The 25366-nt window shown below is 40.0% G+C and overlaps 1 protein-coding gene across 1 annotated transcript in view; it reads right to left on the bottom strand.

Moving 5' to 3' along the window:
- Positions 1–25366, bottom strand: part of LRP2 (LDL receptor related protein 2) — a 174523-nt gene that overhangs the window by 131436 nt on the left and 17721 nt on the right. Inside the window, exons 4-10 of the mRNA XM_060151182.1 lie at positions 23171–23287; positions 11118–11228; positions 10702–10812; positions 9148–9267; positions 7846–7998; positions 6212–6331; positions 1019–1147 (exon numbers count right to left, since the gene is read on the bottom strand). Of these exons, the coding sequence (XP_060007165.1) occupies positions 1019–1147; positions 6212–6331; positions 7846–7998; positions 9148–9267; positions 10702–10812; positions 11118–11228; positions 23171–23287 (861 nt within the window). The remainder of the gene's footprint in view (positions 1–1018; positions 1148–6211; positions 6332–7845; positions 7999–9147; positions 9268–10701; positions 10813–11117; positions 11229–23170; positions 23288–25366) is intronic.

Here is a 25366-nt window from a genome sequence, read left to right as displayed (position 1 = left end):
ACAACCAAATTTTTTATAAAATGAAAAAAACCTGTCTGTGTTGATATGGAAAGCCCTTGAAAATATAGTATGCAACATTAGGAAGATGAAGAACTGTATGTATAGTTTACCACCATATATGTAAAAATAGGGTTGTGTCTATATTTGTATATTCTTATTTATGCATTTAACAATCTCTAGGATTAAAATAAACAGTGATTATCCATAGGAGAGGAGAAGTGGGAAACTAGGCAGAGGGGAACAGAGATGGTGGGGGGATGTCATATATCTTCTAAATAATTTTAAATTTTTGAAAATATCTACTCAAAAATAAATAAATGGTAAAAATCAGTTGTAAAAATCTAAAAGTTCGTCCACAGCATATCAGTATTTCAACACAAAAACAACTAGAAAATGGTCAATTCATAGATCACATGTGCAGATAAGTTTCAGAAAGCCCCCAAAGGCACCTTAAACGGGTGTGAAAAAAACAATTGGAAAAAAAGAGTAAAGATCTTATTACCCAGAAATCCATGGTGACAAAAATGCTTTGGGAGGCCCAATTTTTTAAAACAAATTTTTATGACTTTTCTCTGCCACAGTACTGTTAGAATGAGGGCATTTTCACAAACTAATCCAAATTTAGCAGGTCCATTTTGAACCACTTCTAAATTTTGCACCAACAATGCCTATTGGTACTCGTCACCATATGGTAGTACAGTAATTAAAAGTAGGTCAAATGTACTCATAAAATTTATGTGATAGATGACATAATATTCCAGTCCCAAAGTGAACAAGCAACCAATAAAAATTTTAAAAAAACAAAAAAAACCTGTTAATCCACAAGTTGGTCCCTAATAACCAAAGTATGAAATTAAGGTTGACCTATTCTTCCAACAGCAGGAGCCACTCCTGATTTGTGGTAATAAAACCTTGCCATCCGCATCAATGCTGATATTTCTTTTGTCATCTGCTATGGAAAGAGGATAGTCATCAGCAGTTTACTGTTCAGAAACATAAGTGTCTTTAATTTACTCACAAGAAGAATTAGCTTTACAGCGCTGCTGGTGCTCCAGGATATACCCCTCTACACAGTGGCACTGGTGATGGCCAATTCGGTCTTCACATATCTGGTCACAAACTCCCCACATCTGGCAATCATCAAAATCTACCATATAGGAAATAACCGTTTGTAATCATGTTTAACAGCATTTCTGAAAAAAAATCCTGGACAAGCTATACAGGAATATGGTGATGCCCCTGCCTAAGTAAGTACCCTCTAGGGGGAAAAAAAATAGGCATCATCATACTAGGGAAAACCCAAGGTTTTTTCAAATCTATGTAAAGGATAACTTTGCAGGTGATGCACAACACTGCTTGGACACATTGCCTTTGCATTTCATTTGTTAATGTTGGTTTACAAAATATCTGACTTTTAGTGTAAATGCATCCCTTTAAAACTGTGCTTTCCAATATGGGAGCCACTGCCCTCTGCAGCTTCTCAAATTTATATTTAGATTAACTAAAATAAAATAAATTTAATGATTCAGTTTCCAAGTCACACTTGCCACCTTTCAAATGCTACATATGATTAGTGTTTACCATACTGGAAGACACAGACATTTCCATCACTGCAGAAAGAACTGCCTTATATCCAGTGGCTCAGTAAGACACAAATCTGTGCCTGCAATAAAGTATCTGCAAAGGTCTGTTTACCCAGCTGCCTTTCCTCTGATGTCAAAAATCGTAATCAAAATTAAAATCATTTTTAAGACATGAAAAATGTATTCTCTTCTGATTATTCATTAGCATTATTCATTCATTTAATAAGCGCTTATTGAAAATCCATAACACAATAGAGCTCTGTTCAATGCCAAAACAGTCTCAGTTCTACCGTGTAAAAAGAGTTTCAATATAATTGACATATAAACAATACAGTATGCGGGGGAAAGAAAGTGTCTTTCTCAAAGATTATAAAGCTTAAGGGGCACAGAAATTGTCTATCTTTGGTCCACCAGTGCCAAATATTTCATTTGACCCCCCAAGTTCACATCCACTCTTCACCCTCCTTCACCCTGCTCTCTTCCCTTGGAGAATGACCTCCACAGCCTAAACCAACAATGTTCCCACCCCCCAGGGCTTCAGGAAATTCTCAAGTAAATTATAATTCCTGAGACCCTCAGGTCTAGGATTCTCCAGAATTTCTAGGATCCGATCACAGTTGCAGAGTTGTGAGTTGAGTTCTACCTCACCTGCTGGATGGCCCACCATCTCGTGACTCCCCAGCAAGAAAGACCAAGAAAGTCCTGGGATCAAGATAACAGTTCCCATTTACCCTCCAGACCAAGTATAACAAAACACTGACCAGCATATCTTTCATTCCAAGGACCGTGACGAAGAAAAAATTAATCCAATTTGGACATGACAAGATAAAAGGACATGTGGGTAAAAATAAAAGGCCCACATTTGATCTATGTCTCCTGTGCCCTCGCCTCAGCCCTAAGAAAGCACCACGTGAGGCTTCGCTTCAGCAGGAATAAAAGTACAGGACATTCGCCCTCAAACTCCCAGGGTGTCATGACCTCATTTTGAATGCAAGACACTATGACTGTGTCTAAGGGTCTGGAGTCACCCTGGGAGCAGTTCTCATGTCAAAAAGAGGGTGAAGTCATAACTAGGAATTCTTGGGTGCAAATGCCCTTCCTATCACCTGGGCTACAAATACTTTACAGGTTTAAATGAGTGTATAAACACTGTCAATTTTAATGACTGAATAAGATTCTATTCTCCATTATGAAGAAGAATGAAGCCTAATTAATATCCATTGTCAGCCAAAGGGAAGACAAGAAAAATGAAAGGAGACCTGAGGTTTTCAAGAGACTAGAAAAGGTAGTAGAAACTGTAAAAAACACTAAGATGCTGCTTTACAATACTCCAGCCCATGACCTTGATCTACTTTCCTTTTTATTCTTTGTCCCCGCCTACCAACAAATCCTGCTTTGAAAGTAATTCAAAAAAATGTTTTTTAGCATAGACCCCTTGGACACCCTCTGATCCACCTGGCTGTGTGAAATCCCACCATGCTGAATGACCTTCCTGCTCTAACTCTGCACCACAATGTCATTCCCTCAACAAACAGCATGTCCTGTCAATAAGAAACAATCACCCCGGTAAACTGCTCCGGCAGCATGCCTCAGAGGCTCCGCTGCCAGGGCAAGGCTACCAGGAGCAGATGGAACGGAAGGACAAAAAAATTTCTTGTCAGGATTATTCCATTTTATTCTTGATGACCACTGAGGCATTCACCGGGGAGCCAGATCTAAGATGGTAAATGTTGTATAGGTTTCCAACACCTGAAGCCTCTGTGATGAGTCAGCCATGCAGAGGATTACAGCCATAAAGAGAGTATTCGCTGAACTTGAAAGACTTGAAACGCTTGAAAGAGCAGACCTAAACATTTCCCCTAAAAGCTCAGCTGAAACAAGTGTAACTGGTTTCGTCGTGTCATGTATTGAAACTAATGAGTTCTCTTTACAAAGAGGGCAAAATATAGTCTTCTTTGAAAGAAATGTGAAATCACTGTTAACCAAGCTTCAAAACTCAGAGGCAAAGGGTGCATTTGCCTAACTCCTCTTTGGGGCTGAGAGGAAAAACAGAAAAGCTAGTGTAATACTGAGAACATGGCTTCTGGTATCTCTACTGGAATTCCTTTTCTACTAAGAGAAAGCAGAGAGGCCTAGAAAACTAAGAGACTGGAAATCGGATTGGCAGCTGGGTGGCAGTAAAGGGGGTGGAGAAGCCTGACATTTGGCAAAAACACACGAGCAGCCTTATACCTACAGATGAGCACCACTCCGAGAAAAAAGGGATGCAGCCCTCGCAGTGATGCCAGGAAGCATAAGCAGGGGTTCCAAAGTCAGAAAACCACCTGACACATGAGGACATTTGTGTGAAAAGTCTTTTTAAATGACTTGAATGAATCTGCAGTGTTACGATAATGATAACGATAATAATAAAACACAAAAAGTGTCCTATAATATCACTTAATGGTCGCTGCAGATCATAAATGTTTTATTTATAAAACGTTTTTAGACGATTAGAAATTTGGGGGCTTTCTTCAATAGTTCAAAGTTCTCCCTGAGTCTTCAGGATCTCTCAGGCTGATTTGCATAAAGCATTTAATCTTAACATGTCTTGTCGAATAGAGTTACTTAAGAGGAGCAATCAGATCCAGGGCAAACTTTGGGACACGGTCCTGATATTAGAAATCTAAAATTACCTACTTTGAACACCACAAGAACAACCTCAACTGGATTGCTTTACCGGATATAAAAATCTTGGCATACAACAGGTAAATGAGCGAGCCCCATTACAATAGTTCTCAGTAACACTGAGGAATAGACTTTCTCAAGAGTTTGTAAACCAGAGTCTTTCTTTTTTTCTTTTTTCTTTTCTTTTCTTTTTTGGCCGTGCCACATGGCTTGTGGGATCTTAGTTCCCCGACCAGGGATCGAACCCAGGCCCTCAGCAGTGAAACAGAGACCTAACCACTGGACCACCAGGGAACCCCCCAGAGTCTTTCTGACATTAAAATTTTTTCTGACTATGAGGAAATTATTAAGATCCACCATAATTAAGTTGGAAGCCATGAGCTGAGACTAAAGACTGAATAATTTCATTAAGTTTATCCAAATTCAATATTTTGGGCCAAATTATATTAATATTTTAGAAATTATTTCAGAAGAAATACTTTTCTAAAAGTATTTCGTACGTGTGCCATGTTTGTTTTCATCCAAAAAACCCTAAAGAATCTCAAATTTCTACGAATATCAAAAGAACACAGATATCCTGGTAAAATTCTGAATCATCTCTCTTTTGAAGATCCATAGATGAATACTTCATAGTAATGAATTGTTTCAGTTGCCTTCCAGATGCCTTTTCCCAACACCAGTGAAAACCCCTGTGGTCACTTTCTGCTAGTATGTCTGTTGTTCACATAACAAAAGTTAGAAAGACGGAAAAAGAAATCAGAGCATTAAAAATTCACTGTTCAAACCCTAAAAAACTGAAAATTGATGATACTTGGCCATGTCTAATTCTCCCATCATAAGAACCCCTTCCTAATCACAGTGGGGTGCAAAGCTGGCTTACATCAAAATCAAAACTTTCCCAGTAGGAGAAATCATTCCTATCTTTCAGATAGGAAATCATCTTATCTTTCAGATGTCAGAAATATTTAGTGCACTGGTGTCTAATTCAATGCCAGCCACTGGATGGAAATAACATGATAGAGTTTGTTCTTCTTTAGTATTAGCTTCGAAAATCAATGGGATTAACAACCAGCACAGCATGGGCACTGACTGGCCAGTGTGGTCAGTGGATCAGTGACCTGGTGACCCTCTGTTGTGTTGGGTGACCACTCTTTAGTTCCTGGAACCTGGGAAGGTTTGGACATCCTGGGAAGAGGCCAGAGGAGCAGGGTAAGGTACTTGATCGATTCAAGACAGCAGCTATTTACCAACTACATGGAAGTATTTCAGTACAGTCAACCCTTGGCATTCTACGGGGGTCGGTTCCAGGACCCCCCAGGATACCAAAATCCAAAGATGGTCAAGTCCCTTATATTAAATGGTGTAGTGTTTACATATAACCTAGGCACATCCTCCTATATACTTTAAATCATCCCTAGATTACTTATAATGCCTAATATCAATACAATGTAAATGCTACGTAAATAGTTATAAATACAATTTAAGTGCTATATAAATAGTTGCCTGCACACAGAAAGTTCAAGTTTTGCTTTTTGGAACTTTCTGCCTTTTTTTTTTTTTTTTTTTTAATCCCCAGTTGATTTGAATCCGAAGTTGTGGAATTCACGGATAGGGAGGGCTAACTGTATTTAACAAGTATGGCCATATCATTTCTGCTTCCAAGTACATAAAACACAAATACACAAAACACCAAAAGACTACCTCCATCATCGGGTGGTAGAAAGATATACACATCGCTAGTCAACTCACTCATCACACAACCACTCTTTCGCCTTGGGTGCCTCACAAAAGCTTCTCAGAGTTAAAACTCCATACTGTCATGTTTTCGGTGAGGACTGTGTTGCTCTTTGTTATAGACATTCCTATCCACAAGTACAAACTCTGTGATGTTAGAGGGCATGGATCCCACCAATGGCGCAAGCACCGTGATGAAAGACCAGGCCCTCCCACCTGTCACTTACCGACACAGTTATGGGTGCTATTTTCGTTGACAATAAAACCTGAGGGACAGTAACACATCCCTCCAGCTGGTGACTTGTGGCATTGGTACTCACAGCCTAAGAACGGACACAAATCCACATCTAAACAGAGAAAAACACTTGGTGAAATGAACGGTGACCTCTGGACAAGGCTGATTTACAAGAAGTAAGAACTTCCTTCAAAAGTAAAAGCTCAGTAAGCATGCAGCAGCCACGGGAAATCTGTCACCATTCAAGCCTTCCTGCAATACAATGCAAGAAAAGCTCGGGAGGAGATATGGAGATACAGGTGTACGTAGAGCTGATTCACTTTGTTATAAAGTAGAAACTAACATACCATTGTAAAGCAATTATACTCCAATAAAGATGTTAAAAAAATTAATAATAATAATTTTAAAAAGCTCAGCACATATTTTTAAAAAGTTGTAACTAAGTGTAAGCACGAGCCATCAGAAGTGCTGTTTATGGAAAAATCTGGTCATAAGTCTATCTTTGTGTCAACATCATAGAAGGAAATTCCCAAGAATTCCCAAGTCACTGGACACCAAACACTAAACTCTTAACTTTTAACACTAAAGAGTTAATTAATCATGGCTAGCTTCAAGTGGTGGAATTTCAGGTGACTATATTTTTCTGTTAATTTTAGTTTTCTAACTTTTGTACTATGACTATTTAAAAGGGTCCCCAAATGAAATGCCAAAAAGAAGCCATAGAAGTCTCTTTTTTCCAGGGAAAAAAATCCCCAAAACTTTAGGGTTATAGTTAATGGCCACTGCTAGGCAACTACTAGATAATTTAGAGAGCGTGCTATTGACAAAATCAAGGTCATGAATTATATTTTCTTACAGGAAAGTCAGTTGTCCACAGAATTGATGGTTGATGGTGGGGGAATATTCTACAGCCACAAGCTTATACAAGCCAGGGAATAAAATCTCCAGAACACTTTACAGTCATCACAATTACCATTAAATCCATTCTTGCTGGGAAGGGGGAGAGGGGAGTCACAAATATTTTTAAGCTCCTCCCATCAAGAGATGGAGTCTATTTCTTCAATCCATTGAATCTGGGTTTGCTGTGACTTGTTTTGGCCAATAGAACACTCGGCAAACATGACATAAGCAGAGGCTTAAAAGAGTTTGTAGGGCTTCCCTGGTGGCGCAGTGGTTGAGAGTCCGCCTGCCAATGCAGGGGACACAGGTTCGTGCCCCGGTCCGGGAAGAACCCACATGCCGCGGAACGGCTGCGCCCGTGAGCCATGGCCGCTGAGCCTGCGCGTCCGGAGCCTGTGCTCCACAACGGGAGAGGCCACAACAGTGAGAGGCCCGCGTACCGCAAAAAAAAAAAAAAAAGAGCTTGTACACTGGGGTTTGCCCTTTCCACCACCATGCAAACAAGCCTGGACTAGCCATGCTTTTACTGCAGCATCCTGAGATGTGAGTGAGCTAGCCAACCCACAGAACTGTGAGAAATCATAAATGTTCGCTGGTTAAAGCCACTAAGTCGTGGGACTGTTCGTTCTGCAAACACCAACTGACAGTCTCTGTATTTGGCAATCTGTTATAGAGAAACAGACACACATTTACCTGAAAGATGCCCAGATACATTTCCATACTCACCACAGTGTTGTCCTACAGTGATATTGCTTTCATCTTCTCCTTCCGGACAATCTGAAGTCCCATCACAAACTTTAGTAATTGGGATGCATTTTCCAGACTTTGGACAAGCCCATTCATTTGGGTAACATTCATAAGTACGGTTAATTCTGCTTTCTGTGGGGAAAAAAGAGAGTTACTACCGGCCACATTAGAGGCAGAGCCAACTCTTTTTCAATACATGGTTAAGAGAGGATAGAGATCAGGTAGACAAGAAGTCTACAAATGACCTATATTTCACAGTAAACTAGTAGTTTCTAACTCTACAACTGACCTTTTATTGAGATTCTAAGCAGCGGCAAATGGCATTAAGTTCCACTCTTTCTAGGGGAAGCAACTCCCAGCCAGATAAGAGGAGGAAGCAGAAATGGGCCTGAATTATCAACAAACTAGATGAATAATCCATAGGAGAACATTTAGTTAATTAAATCATGAACAATAGAACTATAGGGCTATCAAGGTAATGCCAGGATTCCTATGTTTGTTTTTATTTGTGTGTGTGTGTCATTTTGAGTTGTTCAGTTTGTTTTGTTTCTTTAGTGAAATGTCAACAGTGTAAGAAACACCCAAATGTAGGAAAACAACTTCTTGGATCACTGAAACATGAAACAAATGGATGTTCCCAGAACAAGCTTCATTCTTAATATAAAAATCTTACAGAAAAAGCTGAACGAACTTTTTGGCCAACCCAATACCTGGGGCTAGACCCGCAAAGGTGACATGCTTTATTCATGGTGTCAGCAACTTCTGAACTCTTGGAGGTACTACTGCTGATGATAACAGCATGGTGAAGGGGGCAAATATCACTGACAATCTCCTTCTCACTTCCCTGGAGAGTGGCCTTTCCCACAACTAACAATCTCCAGCTCTAAGTCATTTTTCAAGGTTATAAGGTCTTGAGACAAATCACATTTTCCCTCCTTCCCCAGCCTACTTAGTTTTATATAGATATATCTAATTAAAATAAGAGACTTAAAGGGAAAACCTTGGATAGGGCTATAGACAGGGGAGAGACTGTCCTACCTATTTGGCCTTAGTATTGGAAGGAAAGGATTATAATTTATGTTATATTTGAGTTTGGGGTCTTTTTAGGAAAAGCTAGTGGAATCACCTCTTTCCTCCCCATCCACTAATTCCCCTTAAGCCCAGCCAATCCAGAAACTTGCATGTCACACAGATAATTTGTAACAAGGAAAGTAGGAAAAACAAGTTCTGGAAAACACTTTAAGAAAACACTTTCCAATCAGAAGCTCTTCCCCTCCTTACCGCATCCGTCTTCATCGGCATTATCTACACAGTCACCTTCTCCATCACAAACCCAATTTTGATTAATGCAGAAGCCGTTGGGGCAAGTGAATTCGTTACCTTTGCAGGTCTGATAAGAACCTGGAAGAAAATGACAGCTGCACTCCAAAGATACAAACCACTCAGGAAAAATCAAAGTGCTCATCTTGCCACCTAAACTGAGCTCCTAGAAACTGAAATTTCTGTGCCTGTTTAGTTCCTTAACTATCTTGACAAAAATGAAAAAAAGGAGGAAGAGAAGGAGAAAGAAGAGGAGAAGGAGGAGAAGAAAACAGCAGCTTTGGGTCCAGGACATGAATTCAGGTGCATCAAGATTAAAAACAAGACAGTTATGTTATAGGTTGTCACAGAACAGAGAACACAGACTGACAAAGATGCTATAGACACGCCAATGGCCAACATTCTCTTACTTGACCACAAGCACAGTCATTGCTATCTAGGACCTAATGATTCTGAGTAACTCCTTCCATGATGTCACATTCTTCTCAATACAGTCCCTGAAACAAGCACAGGCGCCAGAAAAGAAATCAGGCATGGCTCACAGAAAATTAGAGTGATACTGAAAATATTTAACAACCTCTAAGGCATGGTTACCCACCAATCAAAATGGCTGTGTAGAAAATCCTTCATTCTGGTAAATAAGTGACCACCAGAAAAAAAAAAAAAAAAACCTGTCAATTTATTGGAATTTATAAAACTCTCTCACGGAGATTTCATATTCTAATAAAATGAGTCCGGAGGTGGCAACAATGAGAGCGTTCGTGTGCATTGCAGGCAGTATCATGGAAAGAAAAGGAGGGTCAGAGTGAAAATGTGGAGGTAACAAAAGCCACCTGCGGGGCTTCCCTGGTGGCGCAGTGGTTGAGAGTCCGCCTGCCGATGCAGGGACACGGGTTCGTGCCCCGGTCCGGGAAGATCCCACATGCCGTGGAGCGGCTGGGCCCGTGAGCCATGGCCGCTGAGTCTGCGCGTCCGGAGCCTGTGCTCCGCAACGGGAGAGGCCACAACAGTGAGAGGCCCGCATACCGCAAAAAAAAAAAAAAAAAAAAAAAGCCACCTGCAACCATACTGAAACTTTCCCGTCTCGTGATTTTAATGTGGTAAGAATTTCAAAGTAAAGAGGAGAGTTAGGGCCGTTACTATTAGGGACCTTGTCTCCCTTTCTAAGCCCTTCTCTCACTCTGTGAAGGTTATTAGACCCATTCCTGAGATATGAGTAATTTGAGAGTCCAGTGATACAATACACTCTGTATCTTTGTAGCCTAAGGAAAGAATGCAAACTGTCCATCAGCAACCCTTCAACTCTACACAGATCCTTGGAAATTAAAGAAGTCCAAGTTCAGCAACACTGCTGAGGCTCATGCCATGGGCCCTAAATGACAGTCTGGCTCCCTTTGCCATCAGACATAGTGACTCTGTGATTTGAAAAAAGTAGCACATTGGTAGGGAGAAAAAAGAAAAAACACAAAAACACTCCTAACAGCATGACCCAACGTAAGGAAATCACCGTACTGCAAGAACGTTCATCACTGCCATCTTCACAGTCAAGGTCATGGTCGCAGACGTAGGTTTTATAAATGCACTCCCCACTGTCACACTGAAACTCACTGCGCAAGCATCGGTGAGCTGGGACACAAGGTTAAGAAGGGAAAGAAAAGAGAGAATTTCAATTCCACTGTAGCCACTTAATTTCATAGGAAGATTCTGTCTCAAGTTTAAAGAGAGATTCTTACTATGCAGTAGTGTTCTGGTAAATGTTTAATAACCAGTTCTCCAGGAACATAAAAGTCCTCACCTGTAGTATCTGCCAATTTCCATGGTGTAAATACTCCACCGTGGCTGACTTCAAGCTACCAACATGAATTCACTGAACACAAACTTGGAAATGTGCATAACTGGCCAGTATAAACCAGCTTCACCATATTACTTACTGCAGTTGAGTTCATCAGAGGCGTCTCTGCAATCCGTTTCCCCATCACACTTCTGACTGGTGTTATAGCAGGCTCCATTGGCACAAGTTTTCTGCTCACATATTGGGTATCCTGAAAGAACAGAAAGAGCACGCAAACCTTAAATAAACACGTTGCTTTAGCAATCACTTCTTGAGTGACTACTATATTCTAGACACTAACTGCTAAGCATACATTGGTAAACAAAAGATACATTCTCTGGATAACCTAAGAATGACACAAACAGCAAATTACAAACTGGATTACATGCTTAATGTGGGAAGTACAGAGTGCCGAAAGAGTGCATAGTAGGAGGGAATGGGAGCCCAGGGAAGTCTCCTCTGAAGTGACTTGCGAGCTTCGAGCTGAAGAATGAGAAGAAATTCAACTTATTTCAAAATGGAACCTTCGTTTACATAATACAAATAACATCCCAGGAAAGTAATGTACCACCACATATGCTTTGGGAAACGAAGGGCCAGTTCTTTGGCTGGAGGGTCATAGAAAGAAAACAGGCCTAGAAGCCAGGAAACCTGGGACCTGGGTGGGGTACCACTCAGTATCTATTTACTCTTACTCAAGTTGTTCATCCTCTTTGTGTCACCACTTCCCCATCCACACATTTGGATAAGTTCCTTCACAGGGTACAGGGACCTCAAAGGACAATGTCTAGTAAAGCTTTTTGAAAAGCCTGAATAACTGCTACCACATTATGCACATATGGTCACTTCACTGCTATTAACCAGATGCTTAACTCTGGTTTTTGAGATCTCACTGGAAAAATCAGCATGCCCCTTGAAGAAAAAAGGTACTGTCAGTCTCTCCCCTGTGCTTCCCCACACTTGGAACATGTATCTCTCATGATCCCTAAGTGTAGGCTTCATCCTGTTGGTTGATTATCTGTTTCCCCCATGACATCATGAAACCCTCTGAGATCAAGGATCCTGTCTTACTCATTTTTAAATCCCCATCACTCAGTACAGGGACTGGGTCATTACTCACTGTGCTCCAGAACTGCTTGGTATTGCTAGAGTTATCACTTTAAAAAGCTTTTAAAAACAGTTTGAATGTCTGCCTTTTATGATCTTTTAATAGCCTCCCTCTCACAAGTATGATATCTTTCTTGGTCCATTCTTTGTTTCATTAAAGATTGTTTTCACAATGATTCTCAGATTCTCTTCTGATTTCTTTTTAAGTAAGAAAAGGGTATGTCTCCAACACCAGAGAGCACAGTCCCATTTTGTGAAGTCCCCCAATAAAGGAATAAGTACAAATATTCTCATCTCCAGAAGTTCAAAACTAGTCTGTTAAGTGTCTTTAAATACTTTAACTGCCAAAGTTACATGTAGTCAATAATATACTAAAATGGAAGGCATTTAATAACTGATTAAAATTTTTAATTTTTCTGAATTTTATTTTATTTATTTATATTTTTTAAACCCCACACTTGTTTATGCATTTATTTTTGTTTGTGTTGGGTCTTTGTTTCTGTGTGAGGGCTTTCTCTAGTTGTGGCAAGCGGGGGCCACTCTTCATCGCGGTGCACAGGCCTCTCACTATCACGGCCTCTCTTGTTGCGGAGCACAGGCTCCAGACGCACAGGCTCAGTAGTTGTGGCTCACGGGCCTTGTTGCTCCGTGGCATATGGGATCTTCCCAGACCAGGGCTCGAACCCGTGTCCCTTGCATTAGCAGGCAGATTCTCAACCACTGCGCCACCAGGGAAGCCCCTATTTTATTTTTTAATAGCCCAAGAACCAGCTAGTGTTTAGGGTTATTGATGTCTTTTCATCACTGAGATGGTGCACATTGCAGATGCACCTTCAAAGGGTCACACAGCTCAGTTAAGTAATTCTGCCTTCAAGAGATACCTAGAAGCCAGCTGAGTCCAGCAAGCGATTCCTTTCCCCCATGTGCCGGATAGCGTTTAGGGTCAGTATGCCATCTAGCCTTTTAAGAGAGCAGCAGGCAGGAAAGAAATCTTAGAAAACCCAACTCTTTGCAATAGAGAAGTTATCTATCAGGAGGAAAATTTATTTGGGCTTGGACTGTGACTCTTTCATTTAAGGTGATTATTGTAGATATGAAGGATCTGAGACAAATATGCTGGGCAGATCTCTTGTTCTCCCTGTCCGTCTTTTTGAGAACCAGTCCCATAAAACGGAAAACCAGTATCCACTAACAAGACTAAAAGTTTGCTGACATGGCTCATTCCCTCAACAAACAAGGCCAGCTTGATGTCATCAGAGAGGGTATTGGAATGGTTAGAGGTCAGCAGTTTGACACTTGGAATGAAGAATGAACAGCTTTCTTGTCTCTGTTCACGCTGATAATGAATCTCTGTCAATCAGCTAAGGACTTGCCTCAACCCCTGTACACCTTCTGGTCTCTTCTGTGTATGATTAAGTGGAGGGGTACGCCCATAGTAAAGACTGCACAGAACCAAGACACAAAATACACAAAAGATTTGGAAAACTGTTTCCAAAAGGTTTTCCCCCTTTGGATACACACACAGAGGGAACAGGTCCAAGTTGTACACTAAGCAAAGTAAGAAATGAACAGATTCTACTCCCTTTAAAGATTTCTACTGCTAACAGTATTAATTAATGGGTTTCAATCTACCCCAGAAAAGAGGAAGTCACAATACTTTGTGATAGGGGATCTCTAAAGTCTTACTTCTTGGTTTATTTGCCTGGAGAGTCTGAGTCTAACCTTGTAAACTTTTTCCCATGGAGCAAATCCATCATGTAGCTGAAATGTCCTACAGGACTTAAAGTAAAGGGGAAGTGTAGTAAGAGAAGAGACACTGCACAAGAACACCAGAGAAACTCATCCTGCTAAGTTTTGTTTTAATGGAAAGATGGACAAACGCCTATTAACTAAGGCCCAGACCTCTAAAGTTTGTCTGATACAAAAATGCAAGAACGTCCTCATTGAACATTGTGGTACATGACTCTTTTTGAATTATGGTTTTCTCAGGGTATATGCTCAGTAGCGGGATTGCTGGGTCGTATGGTAGTTCTATTTTTAGTTTTTTAAGGAAGCTCCATACTGTTTTGCAGCTCTATTTACAATAGGCAGGACATGGAAGCAACCTAAGTGTCCATCGACAGATGAATGGATAAAGAAGATGTGGCACATACATACAATGGAATATTACTCAGCCATAAAAAGGAACGAAATTGGGTCATTTGTAGAGACATGAATGCATCTAGAGACTGTCATACAGAGTGAAGTAAGTCAGAAAGAGAAAAACAAATACCATATGCTAACATGTATATATGGAGTCTAAGGAAAAAAAAAAGTTCATGAAGAACCTAGGGGCAAGATGGGAATAAAGACACAGACCTACTAGAGAATGGACTTGAGGACATGGGGAGGGGGAAGGGTAAGCTGGGACGAAGTGAGAGAGTGGCATGGACATATATACACTACCAAATGTAAAGTAGATAGCTAGTGGGAAGCAGCCGTATAGCACAGGGAGATCAGCTCGGTGCTTTGTGACCACCTAGAGGAGTAGGAGAGGGAGGGTGGGAGGGAGGGAGACACAAGAGGGAAGAGATATGGGAACATATGTATACATATAACTGATTCACTTTGTTATAAAGCAGAAACTAACACACCATTGTAAAGCAATTATACTCCAATAAAGATGTTAAAAAAATTTTAAAGAAGAATGTCCTCATTCACACCACCTTTTCCCTCTCCCTTCCTTTCTCCAACTTCCAAACGATACATGTCCATGTTTGCTCCTCGAAATTGGGAGCTGTCTCCAAATATACATGTCAGATTGGTGCTTGAAGACTTTTTTAATGTTTTCTCTGCTAATGATTTGGCTTGAAGCAAGAAATTTCCATGCTATAGTTCTGTTTACATAATCAAGGAGGAAGATGTGGTTTGAGAAACTCGTAGGCCTCCCAGAATGGAAATCATTCACAGCAGGGTAAGACACACATATTAGGCACTACTCTTTATTATCTTGACAGGAAGGCTATAAATACATTCTGTTCTCAGATTTTGACAAAATAGCCAAAAAGAAGACAAATTGATTCTAAAGGAAGAGAGGGCCTCTTAAAGGTATATTATGACACTTAAGCCAAGATTAAAAGGAAAACAAGAAGTTACTGATATAAGTCCTGCCCAGACACCTGGGACTTTTCAAGGTCTTGAAGTCATCCTTTATAAGTTACTTTATGTTAGTCTGTTACTTTATGTTAGTCTGGTTCCAAGGCAGGATAATCCAGTCAGAGTAATGATTTGCCAGAAAAAGTTTACTAGTTTGGCCACCAGCACTTAGCTGCAAGTACCATCCGCGAAGTTAAATAAGCAAAAACAATAATAATCATCAATAACACGTATTGAAAACTACGTGTCAGAAGCCTGTTCAAGTACTCAATGTGTATGAACTCATTTTGTTCTTATAACAACCCGATGAGGTAGTTACGCTATTGTTCCCATTTTAGAGATCTTACATACATGCCTCTCTGAGGTACAGAGAGGTTAGACAATTTGAAAAAGGTCATACGACTGGTCAGCTGGAGAACCTGAACTCAAATTCAGCAACCTGGCCCCACTACGCTTGTTCCTAACCACTATAATAGGTATTGCTACCACTTACAGGCTTCAGAGTAATAGGAAGAGAAAATTACAGGAGGAAGAATGAAATTGAATGAAAGGAAATAATCTTTAAAAGATAGCATGAAAAGAAAGAGAAGAAGCAACGCAAGGGAAAGTTTTTCTTTCTTCCTTTCAGTTTCTCATTCCACTTTGGGAAGTCTGGAGAAGTCAGGCCAAATCTAAATTTCATCAAATTATGGCATATTCTACTAAGGACTTCAATCTGGTATAATCTAAGAAATCCAGGAAACCCTATGCTAGGAAACAGAGCTTTCCAAGAGTACCAGGACAAACAAGAGAGTCCATACCAAAAAAAAACAGACCACAAAGCAGCAGGAGACCAACTTATTCCTCTCTGACCCCCCACCTCCTGTGTCAGTCAACTTCAAGTCCCTGAAGTGACTGTCATCACGGACTAGCATCTAGGGAGTGCAGTAATATGCAAGAGGACAACAGAGAAGCATTTCCTGCCTCTTTCCAAAAAAAAAAAATATATATATATATATATGTGGTTTTTTTTGCGGTACGTGGGCCTCTCACCGTTGTGGCCTCTCCCGTTGCAGAGCACAGGCTCCGGACACGCAGGCTCAGCGGCCATGGCTCATGGGCCCAGCCGCTCCGCAGCATGTGGGATCTTCCCGGACCGGGGCACAAACCCGTGTCCCCTGCATCGGCAGGTGGACTCTCAACCACTGTGCCACCAGGGAAGCCCTCCAAAAATAATTTGAGGAGCCTTTCAATGAAAAGCATATACATAATATTTATAAAGTGTGAATAACAATTCAGTACCTTGGAAAGAGAAAGTAAATATGGTCTTCCCACGGGCTACTAGAATTGGACTAACATCAAGTTTAGTCTGAGCAGCTTTCAGGAGCCTGAAGCCAAAAAGGGAAAGACATTCACTTATATAGTTTCCCTTACCGCCCTCGCTTTGAACTACTGGGTCTGAAGTCCTAAATCCCTATCTGGTCTCTATCCATGGTGACCTGATCTCAGACCTAAGTTTAAAAAGCACCCAAAAGGCCTGTTCTGAAGAGTTTGGATCTGCAGTACCTCTTTATTCACATACACAGAACTATCACCAAAATCTGCAAAGGAGGTTAAGACTGACATAGTTCTAATTTTTTGAAAAATAATAAAAATCTCACATGAGCCCTAGCAATGGAGTCACTGAGCCACAGGATGGAACACTGTGCCTCAAATGCTCCAGGGAATAATGCAACATATATTTATTGAAATCCACCTTCCTAGACACCGTGCTAAGAACTGGATAAAGGGATTATAAATGAAATTATAGGTGAAGTAACACAGCTTTTTAAAACTATTTCATTCAACAGATAGTAACGGGACTGCTAAGTACTAGAGAAAGTGATGAACTTCATAAAATCCCTGCTCTCATGGAACTTACATTCTATTTAGGAGGGTGGAAGAACAGACAGTGAAATAAATGAGAAAGAGTAACAGTGAGGAGTAGCTCTCTGATAAGGTGATGTTTGAACAAGAACTATTAGGGTTATCAACATGGAGGTCACTGGTGACACTGACAAGAATGTTTTTGGGAGATCTGGAGATGGACTGTTTTCAATGAGTTCAAGAAAGAAAGAAGGAGAGGAAATGGAGATAGACAACGATTAAAGACAATTCTATGTAACTTTGCTGTGGAAGGGAGCAGAGAAGTAGGGTAACAGCTGAGAGGGATCTTAGGGTCTTTTAAAAGATGGGAGATATTTATAATGTGCTTGTAAGATGAAGACTAAATAAGAGATTTTTCTCTTTCCTCAAGGTTTCAGGGCTCTGAATCCTATCTCAAACTGCTAAAAAAAAAAAAAAAACGTCCGTCTGTGATGTTATATGTAAGATGCGGTCAGTCTGCTTCTTCCTTCTCACCTCGAGTAGAGAGAATAGTAAGAGCGAGGCACAGTGGGGCTGAGTTTGATGAACATGTCCGTCACCAGGCATCACTGTCCAAAGAATGACTTATCCCTCCTCTTCACTCCCTCCCAGTTATGCCCCCAGTTGGAGTTTCAACAGTTAGAAATATAAAGTTAGATATACAAAATTCTAAAGAACAGAAAGTCAGTAGAAATAAAACTTCAGAGACGAAGCCGCCCCCGTGGCAGGCAGACCAAATACTGCTGATTACCGGCAAGAAAGCCTTCATTGTAACAAGGATTTGACCCTTTCTTTGGCATTCCTAAGTAACAAAAGAGAAGTGCTGCAAACCAATGATAATTAGCAATAGTTTTACTCACACCAAAAGCATGCTAATATGGTACTTGATAAAGATGAAATAATCTGTTTACTTAGCTAAGAAAAAATTATACTATTTTTGAGCAATGGAAAGTCAGTGCAACATTATTAATTGAATGACCCATAATTGCTGCATTGTTCCGATGTTTATCTTAGACTCTGAGTGAGTGGGTTTTCCTTGATGCTAATCCCATTAAAAGCAAAATGGATGGCAGTTTCAACTCTCTGTTCCTTAAAAAATAGTGATAATTGACAAACTGTTTAATAGCAGGTGTCATTTTACAGATGGCCAGACTGAAGAGCAAAATAACTTAGGAAAAATGAACTTTTACCTGTTTCATAGCTGTACACACACACACACACACACACACACACACACACACACACATATTTTCAGAAAGTCCTCAAACAGTAGAATAACCAAAAATATCTTATGCCTTATGCATATAGGAACACAGCAGACAAAAAGACCAAATATGATACGAAACTATTTATTTCAAGGATAATCTTTTTATTGGGACCTTAATACCCTTGCCTTTCTTGCCATCTCACCCATTCTTTTCCCTCCCTTCTCCCTGCTTCCCTGAGTGGACCCTTACACACCATTCATTGTTATATAAAAGGAGTGCTTGGAATGGACACAAGGTGCTCTGTCTTGGAGCTCAAGACCTTGATCTTAGAAGCTTGAAAGAGTAAGAACTATATCCTAGGGGTCTGATCTGACAGGCGGGACTATGAACTACAGTGTCAAGCTTCCTGATCCTTTCAAATATTTGGGGAAAAGAAAAAAGTCCTTCTTGGCAGTTTTCCAACATCCTCCACTATATTTAAGTGGTTTCTAGTGCCTAGAAGACCCATTCCTATAGACAATCTTATTTCTGAGAAATAGACAAATTAAAGCTATATTCATAAACTGATTCTAAGTTTGTCCAAAAGTAATTTTCCTATTCATCATGACTCCAAAAACAATAGAACAAAGTGTCATATCTCACAAAAAGGTTTTCTGTCTAAGCCTCACTTAATCCTCCATTATGTGGGAACATTGTAATTTAAAACAACTAAACAGTTGCTATATATCTGAAGTGACATTTAAAATAGCTAAGTACCTCTAGGACTAAATGGATCTTAGCGTGATTATCAATGGCTGCTAATATCACAAAGGGGCAGTTAGACATTAGGTGCCTCCTGATGGAAATACATACCTTTATATACAAAGTGTTGTTGCCCTTATACACACACACACACACACACACACACACACACACAACCTTGCATGTGTTCAAGCCTCTAGACTAGTGCTATTTTCAACTGGAGCAGGGGAGGGGAATTCTGCTCCCAGAGGACATTTGACACTGTCTAGAGACATTTTTGGCCATCACAATTGGGAGGTGCTCCTGGCTTCTAGTGGATAGAGGCCAAGGATACTGATAGCTATTCTACAATGCACAGGACAGCTCCCCACAATAAAGAATGATTTGGACCCAAATGTCATTATTTCCGAGATGGAAAAACCTTACTCTAGATCTCGCTACCAATTTCTAGGAAATACAGGGGACAGAAGAACATGTTAAAGGACATCAGACGGTGGGTGCAATGAGCAAAACCCAGACTATGGGAAACTCCAGAACAAGTCACTTGCTAACTCCAACATATAGATTTTCTTTGGATTTTTATTTAAATGACACTGTAAAAAAATAATAAGCCAATTGAAGAATTTTTAAAACTGAATGGATATCTGATTACTTTAAAGAACAGTTATTAACTTTTAGGTGTGATCATGATACTGTAATGTTTCAGTCCTTATATTTTAGCAATATAGATACTGAATTATTTAAAGACAAACTTATATGATATCTGAGAACTGCTTCAGAATAATGGAGAGAAGAGATATAGGTAAGGCAAAATTAGCTGTGAGTTGATGTAATCACTCTGCTTTTGATTATGTTTAAAACCTTCCATAATAAAAAGCTTTAAACAATCATTTTAATAATAAAATAGCTAAGTAACCTATAGGCAAAAATGCTCTGTAAACTTCTTATACAAAAGTAAAGTATTCCAAGAGCATGGGCATAGGGTTTAGACCTAGGTTAATATCCTGGTTCGTCTACCCTTACCTCTTGATCTCTGTAAAGTGGAGATGGTCCTCACACCTACTTTGTAGTACTGATTAATGCGTATATGTGGAATCTAGAAAAATGGTACAGATGAAACGATTTGCAAAGCAGAAATAGAGACACAGATGTAGAGAACAAACGTATGGACACCAAGCGGGGAGAGGGAAGGTGGGATGAATTGGGAGATTGCAATTGATATATATACACTACTATGTATAAAACAGATAACTAGTGAGAACCTACTGTATAGCACAAGGAATTCTACTCGGTGCTCTGTGGTGACCTAGGTGGGAAGGAAATCCAGGAGGGAGGGGATATATGTGTACGTATGGCTGATTCACTTTGCTGTACAGCAGAAACTAACACACCATTGTAAAGCAACTATACTCCAATTTAAAAAAAAAATTGAATATGATAGTGATTGATGCCCTGGGAGTGACACTCCCCTTTTCCATTTCCCACAAGAGCTCCAAACAAAGACGGAAAATAAAATGAGGCAAATCCTCCCCCCAGTACTGGCCCTTTTTAAAGACTTTGATCCAGGTCATTCATTTCCTTCCTGTACAAATCTGGCTGTGGCCAGGAGATCAAAGCACTAACAAGGAAGTATGAGGATTCTTTTTTAATTTCCTCTGATTTGCTTTTTTTTTTTTTTTTTTTACACTCTTCCTTACAGAACACATAGCAATAAATAAATGAGGTAGAGAGAAATAGGAAAAAATACCTCCTTGTAAAACCTCCTTACAGGTGTGAGATTCACTTTAGGGCCATGAACCCTGAAGGATTCATGACTTGTATGATTCCAGAAACAATGAGGTTTAACTCTGGTTCAACAATTACTTGCATGTACTTAAAAAAATGAACAAAATCTTGATTAAGGATTCCTGCCCAGATATTTTACAAAGCTCACTTCCTTTCCTTCATTCCTTTCTATAAGAGCTGCTTGAATGCTTGTACCCTGCCAGCTTTTTTCCAGAAGGTCCGTCGGCAAAGTCATGAGGCAGCTGTATTGGTGACTTGAGACTTGGCTGCGGGGTGTTCACATGGAATAAATCCAAACAGTCTGTTTTGGCTGCCTTTTATTTTCCCTAAAATAGCATTTCCTGTAGTACCATTGCATTTGCAATAAAGCACTCATTTTTATCCACTTGTAAATAAGGGATAAAGACACAGACTGTTGGCTGGTGGCACAGGCCTCTGGTTCTGTTCTTGCACAAGGTAGGACTTCCTCCTTCTGTAAATAAAGTCCTTCATGAACAGTAATCATCAGACTTGGACCAGAGGACGAGCTGAGCTCTAGCTCTGCCACACACCATTTAACCCTGAACAAGCCACTCCATCCTTTGCTGGTTCAGTTACCTTATTCGTAAGACAGTATTATAATACTGGCCCTAATGTCCTCAGTCAGGGGTCTAATAACAATAACCACTGGAATTTACATAACACTTTGAAGTTTACACAATACTGCAAAATATAATGTATGATTTGTCTCTATTATTAATCAAAACTATTTTCTTCACTTGCCACAATAAAGAATTTATTGTTTGCTTTACAAAGTACTCAAAGGGGAGTCCTTGACTCTGGACTTGCTATCTGTGACCTCCAGACACACACTACCATCTCTAAAACTGCCGGTACCAAGTCTAAATTCTCCGTAACTTTTCCAAAGTTAAAGAAGACCCAACCTAGAGGCCACACAATCTCTTTCAAAAGAAAACATGTAAGTTAGAAATTACAACAGAACTATATCAGAAATTCTGCTAGGAAATGGAAACACAAAGGCAAATAGCACAGACTCCTCTCAAAGGAAAATAACATACAAGGGAAGAAAGCATTGGAGAAGTTTTTGGTTTTGTTTTAATGTACTGTGTGATGACAGTGAGGCTGCAGCATGAATCTGGACACACATACGAGTATTTCTTCCACAAAGGGCACAATTTGAACACTACAGTAAATAGGAACAATTTGCTCATAACCAGTTTATGTTAGCTCCCACCCTCGGCATAGAGCCATATCGGGAAGTGTAGCAAGATGGCTCTTTCATTAAGCATACAATATACCAAAGGAAGGGATTTAGAAACAGTCCAGAGAGCTAAAATCCTATCAAAATGATCAAACAATAAAAGAGTTGTCCCATGAGAAGAGACTAAAACCTAAATCTTTAGTTGGAAACATAATAACCAAGAAGTTTATGATCAAGGTTTCTAAGGTACACAAAATCTATCCACCGATTATTAGAATACTAGAATATTAAAATAACCCCTTGAAGTCTGAAATGCAGTATGCCAGAAAGAATGCCAGGGAAAGATATATAAAAACTCAAAGAAGCTCTGGGTAAATTCATAAATGATAGACCTATAAGCGCTTTTGAGAGAAAATGGGTATGTCTGAGACTAAAGACAGAGTTAGATGGACCAGAGGACGGACACAGCAGCATAATTAGTATATTCTTGTATTCTAACAATTCTATATAAACCTCAAGAGAGGCAGATTACTCTTTACTCGTTTGTAAGAAGTGATTGCACTTTCTTATTTTGCTTATGGTCATATTTAAACATTATACATAGAATACTGTGACTTGTAGGCTTTATCTTGTGGTGATCAGTTACAAATTGATATAGTAATCTTCCATTACACAGATAGCCATTTTCAAAATGTAACACGTTTCCAAGGGTAATCTGGAAAACACTGAGTCCGTAAGAGCAGAAAAACTGAGACATTTGACCTAGAAGCTTACCATGGTAACGTACTAAAAGTTAAAATTGACCAAACTGGATTTTGTACTCATTGACTTCTTGTGATTCTGTGTTAAAGTTAAAAGTTTCTTACTTCAAGACATACAGAAACTTGATGTGCTAAGGCAGGACAGACTCAGAATGTCTTGCTAAAAATAGACTCCTATCAGAACATCACCTCTAATCCACAAAAGAATCCGCCAAGAGATTTCAATAACAAGAGGCATATTGTAGGCATTTCTGTCCATCAACAAATTGATTAAAATACCAAAGGGACAAAGGTGAAACCAAATACAGTGCAAAGACTGTAAGGGACTCACGGCAGTTTTTCTCATCAGTTCCATCCAAGCAGTCTGTGGAATGGTCACATCTGAATTCTGCTGGGATACATTCACCGTTGTCGCACGTAAACTGATGGCTTGAGCATGTTCTCCCAGCTGTGAAAGGAAAAAAAAATTACTTTGTAATTACTGAAAAACACAGACCAACTAACAAATATGACAGTAACATTAACCCAGCTACTCTAAGGTAGACATCTTACAATGTGAAAGCAGAAGTGTTATTATCAGGATACTATCAAAATGCCCAGAATCATATCAACATTCAAGGTTGTGAGTGTAGACAATTATATTATCAACATGTGTTGAGAATACAATATAGCTTGAAAACCTATACAGTAAAAAGGATGAATGAAATAAGAATTTTGCAGGTATAGGTATTAATCAAGGATCAGTAAGGTCCCCCTCATTGAAATCCTTGTTTAAACAAGAAGGAAACATGCCAAAGAGTAAACAGTGGTTACTTCTGAGTATTAGGAATGTGGGTGTTTTTTTTTTCTTTAGAGTTTTCTCTACTATATAAGCTTTCCACATTGAATACCTGTCAATTTCATAAACATAAATTTAAGCTAGCTTGATTTTATCCTAAGTTGATTAGGGTAGGTGAGAGCAGAGCACCAGTAGTTTATCAAATTTGCCTCTGGATAAAACAGACAAAATCAAATGAATCAATATTCCAAGCATCATGTGAATTCTATTCTGTGAGTCTGAGGCAGGAATTTTTTTTTAATTTATTTATTTTTGGCTGCATTGGGTCTTCGTTGCTGCACGTGGGCTTTCTCTAGTTGCGGCGAGGGGGGCTACTCTTCGTTGTGGTGCGTGGGTGTCTCATTGTGGTGGCTTCTCTTGCTGCAGAGCATGGGCTCTACGCACATGGGCTTCAGTAGTTGTTGCGCAAGGGCTTAAATGTTTGTGGTTCGTGGGCTCTAGAGCGCAGGCTCACGAGTTGTGGCACACGGGCTTAGTTGCTCCGCAGCATGTGGGATCTTCCCAGACCAGGGCTCGAACCCGTGTCCCCTGCATCGGCAGGCAGATTCTTAACCACTGTGCCACCAGGGAAGCCCTGAGGCAGGAATTATGATGGGACTTTTTAATTGTCCACATAAGAGAGAAGCATTTGGGGAAAAGATGATCTAATAAAAAAATAATGTAAAATTTAAAATGCAAGAGTTACCTTATAAAATCCATACTCATTTAAAATAGTATGGAACATTGCTCATAAATTACTGCTGTAAAGTTATTTCCAGTCTCCCCAAGCAGTTGCCCTTGGTAGTTCCCATCCCCTCTATGTAGTATTATTATCAAGGGGTCATCCACCACACACTGCATCACAATCTACAGCTCAGCTTTCTTCCTACTCCGTGTGGGGAGCAAGGGAAAATGGAACCAAATGGCACATCTAGCCAAAAGATAAATAACCCACCATTCCTTCATTCAGTGTCCACTTATCAAGAACCTACTATCTGCTAGATAGAATACCAGGCCTTAGGGATACAAGCTGAATAAAGCACAGTCACTGCTCTCCAGAGCTTCACAATCTAGCACTGAGTACCTACTAGGTCACCCTTTTCCTCTAGGACCTTTGAGAGGCCAGCCAGAAATATCAGAGCCCAGAACAGATTTCCTAGAAACAAGGATTCCTCCCTGCTCCTTACTATGCCTGGTACTTTTCCTTCCTCCCTTCAGTCCTTCTGAACTAGTGTCCCCCACCTCCCTCCCTTTTTGCCACTCCACCTCAGATCCGGATGCACGTAACTGGACCTGATGTAGATATGCCGTGCTCCTATCTGGCCTTGACTAGCTCCTGTCTGTGCCCTCCTCAAGACTGCCATTTGTCACCACCACCACCCTCCACAGCCCTACATAGTTTGCTGGTTTCCCCTGAACCACTCTGTCCCAAGGATCACCATCTCTTTGTTGCTGGCAGACCTCATGACCAGCACTGACAAGCCCTAACAGATTGTTTAATTATACGGTCTACATTTTACCTTTACACCAAAGTCAAACTCATAAGTATTGAGAATTTCCATTATCTTCCTCAAAAGAAGGCTTCTAGTGGCTCGACTGAAGAGAGTTCATACTTCCATTGCTGGACTCAAAATTCCTGGACTTAATTCTAATTTTTTATAAATACATCCAGAACCTATTGAAGCCCACAGCATCTCCACTGCTAGTCAC

This window comes from Lagenorhynchus albirostris, chromosome 6 (assembly GCF_949774975.1).
Source record: "Lagenorhynchus albirostris chromosome 6, mLagAlb1.1, whole genome shotgun sequence".
Lineage (NCBI taxonomy): Eukaryota > Metazoa > Chordata > Mammalia > Artiodactyla > Delphinidae > Lagenorhynchus > Lagenorhynchus albirostris.
Note: the sequence above shows the minus strand (reverse complement) of the source record. Positions and strands in the feature narration are given on the sequence as shown.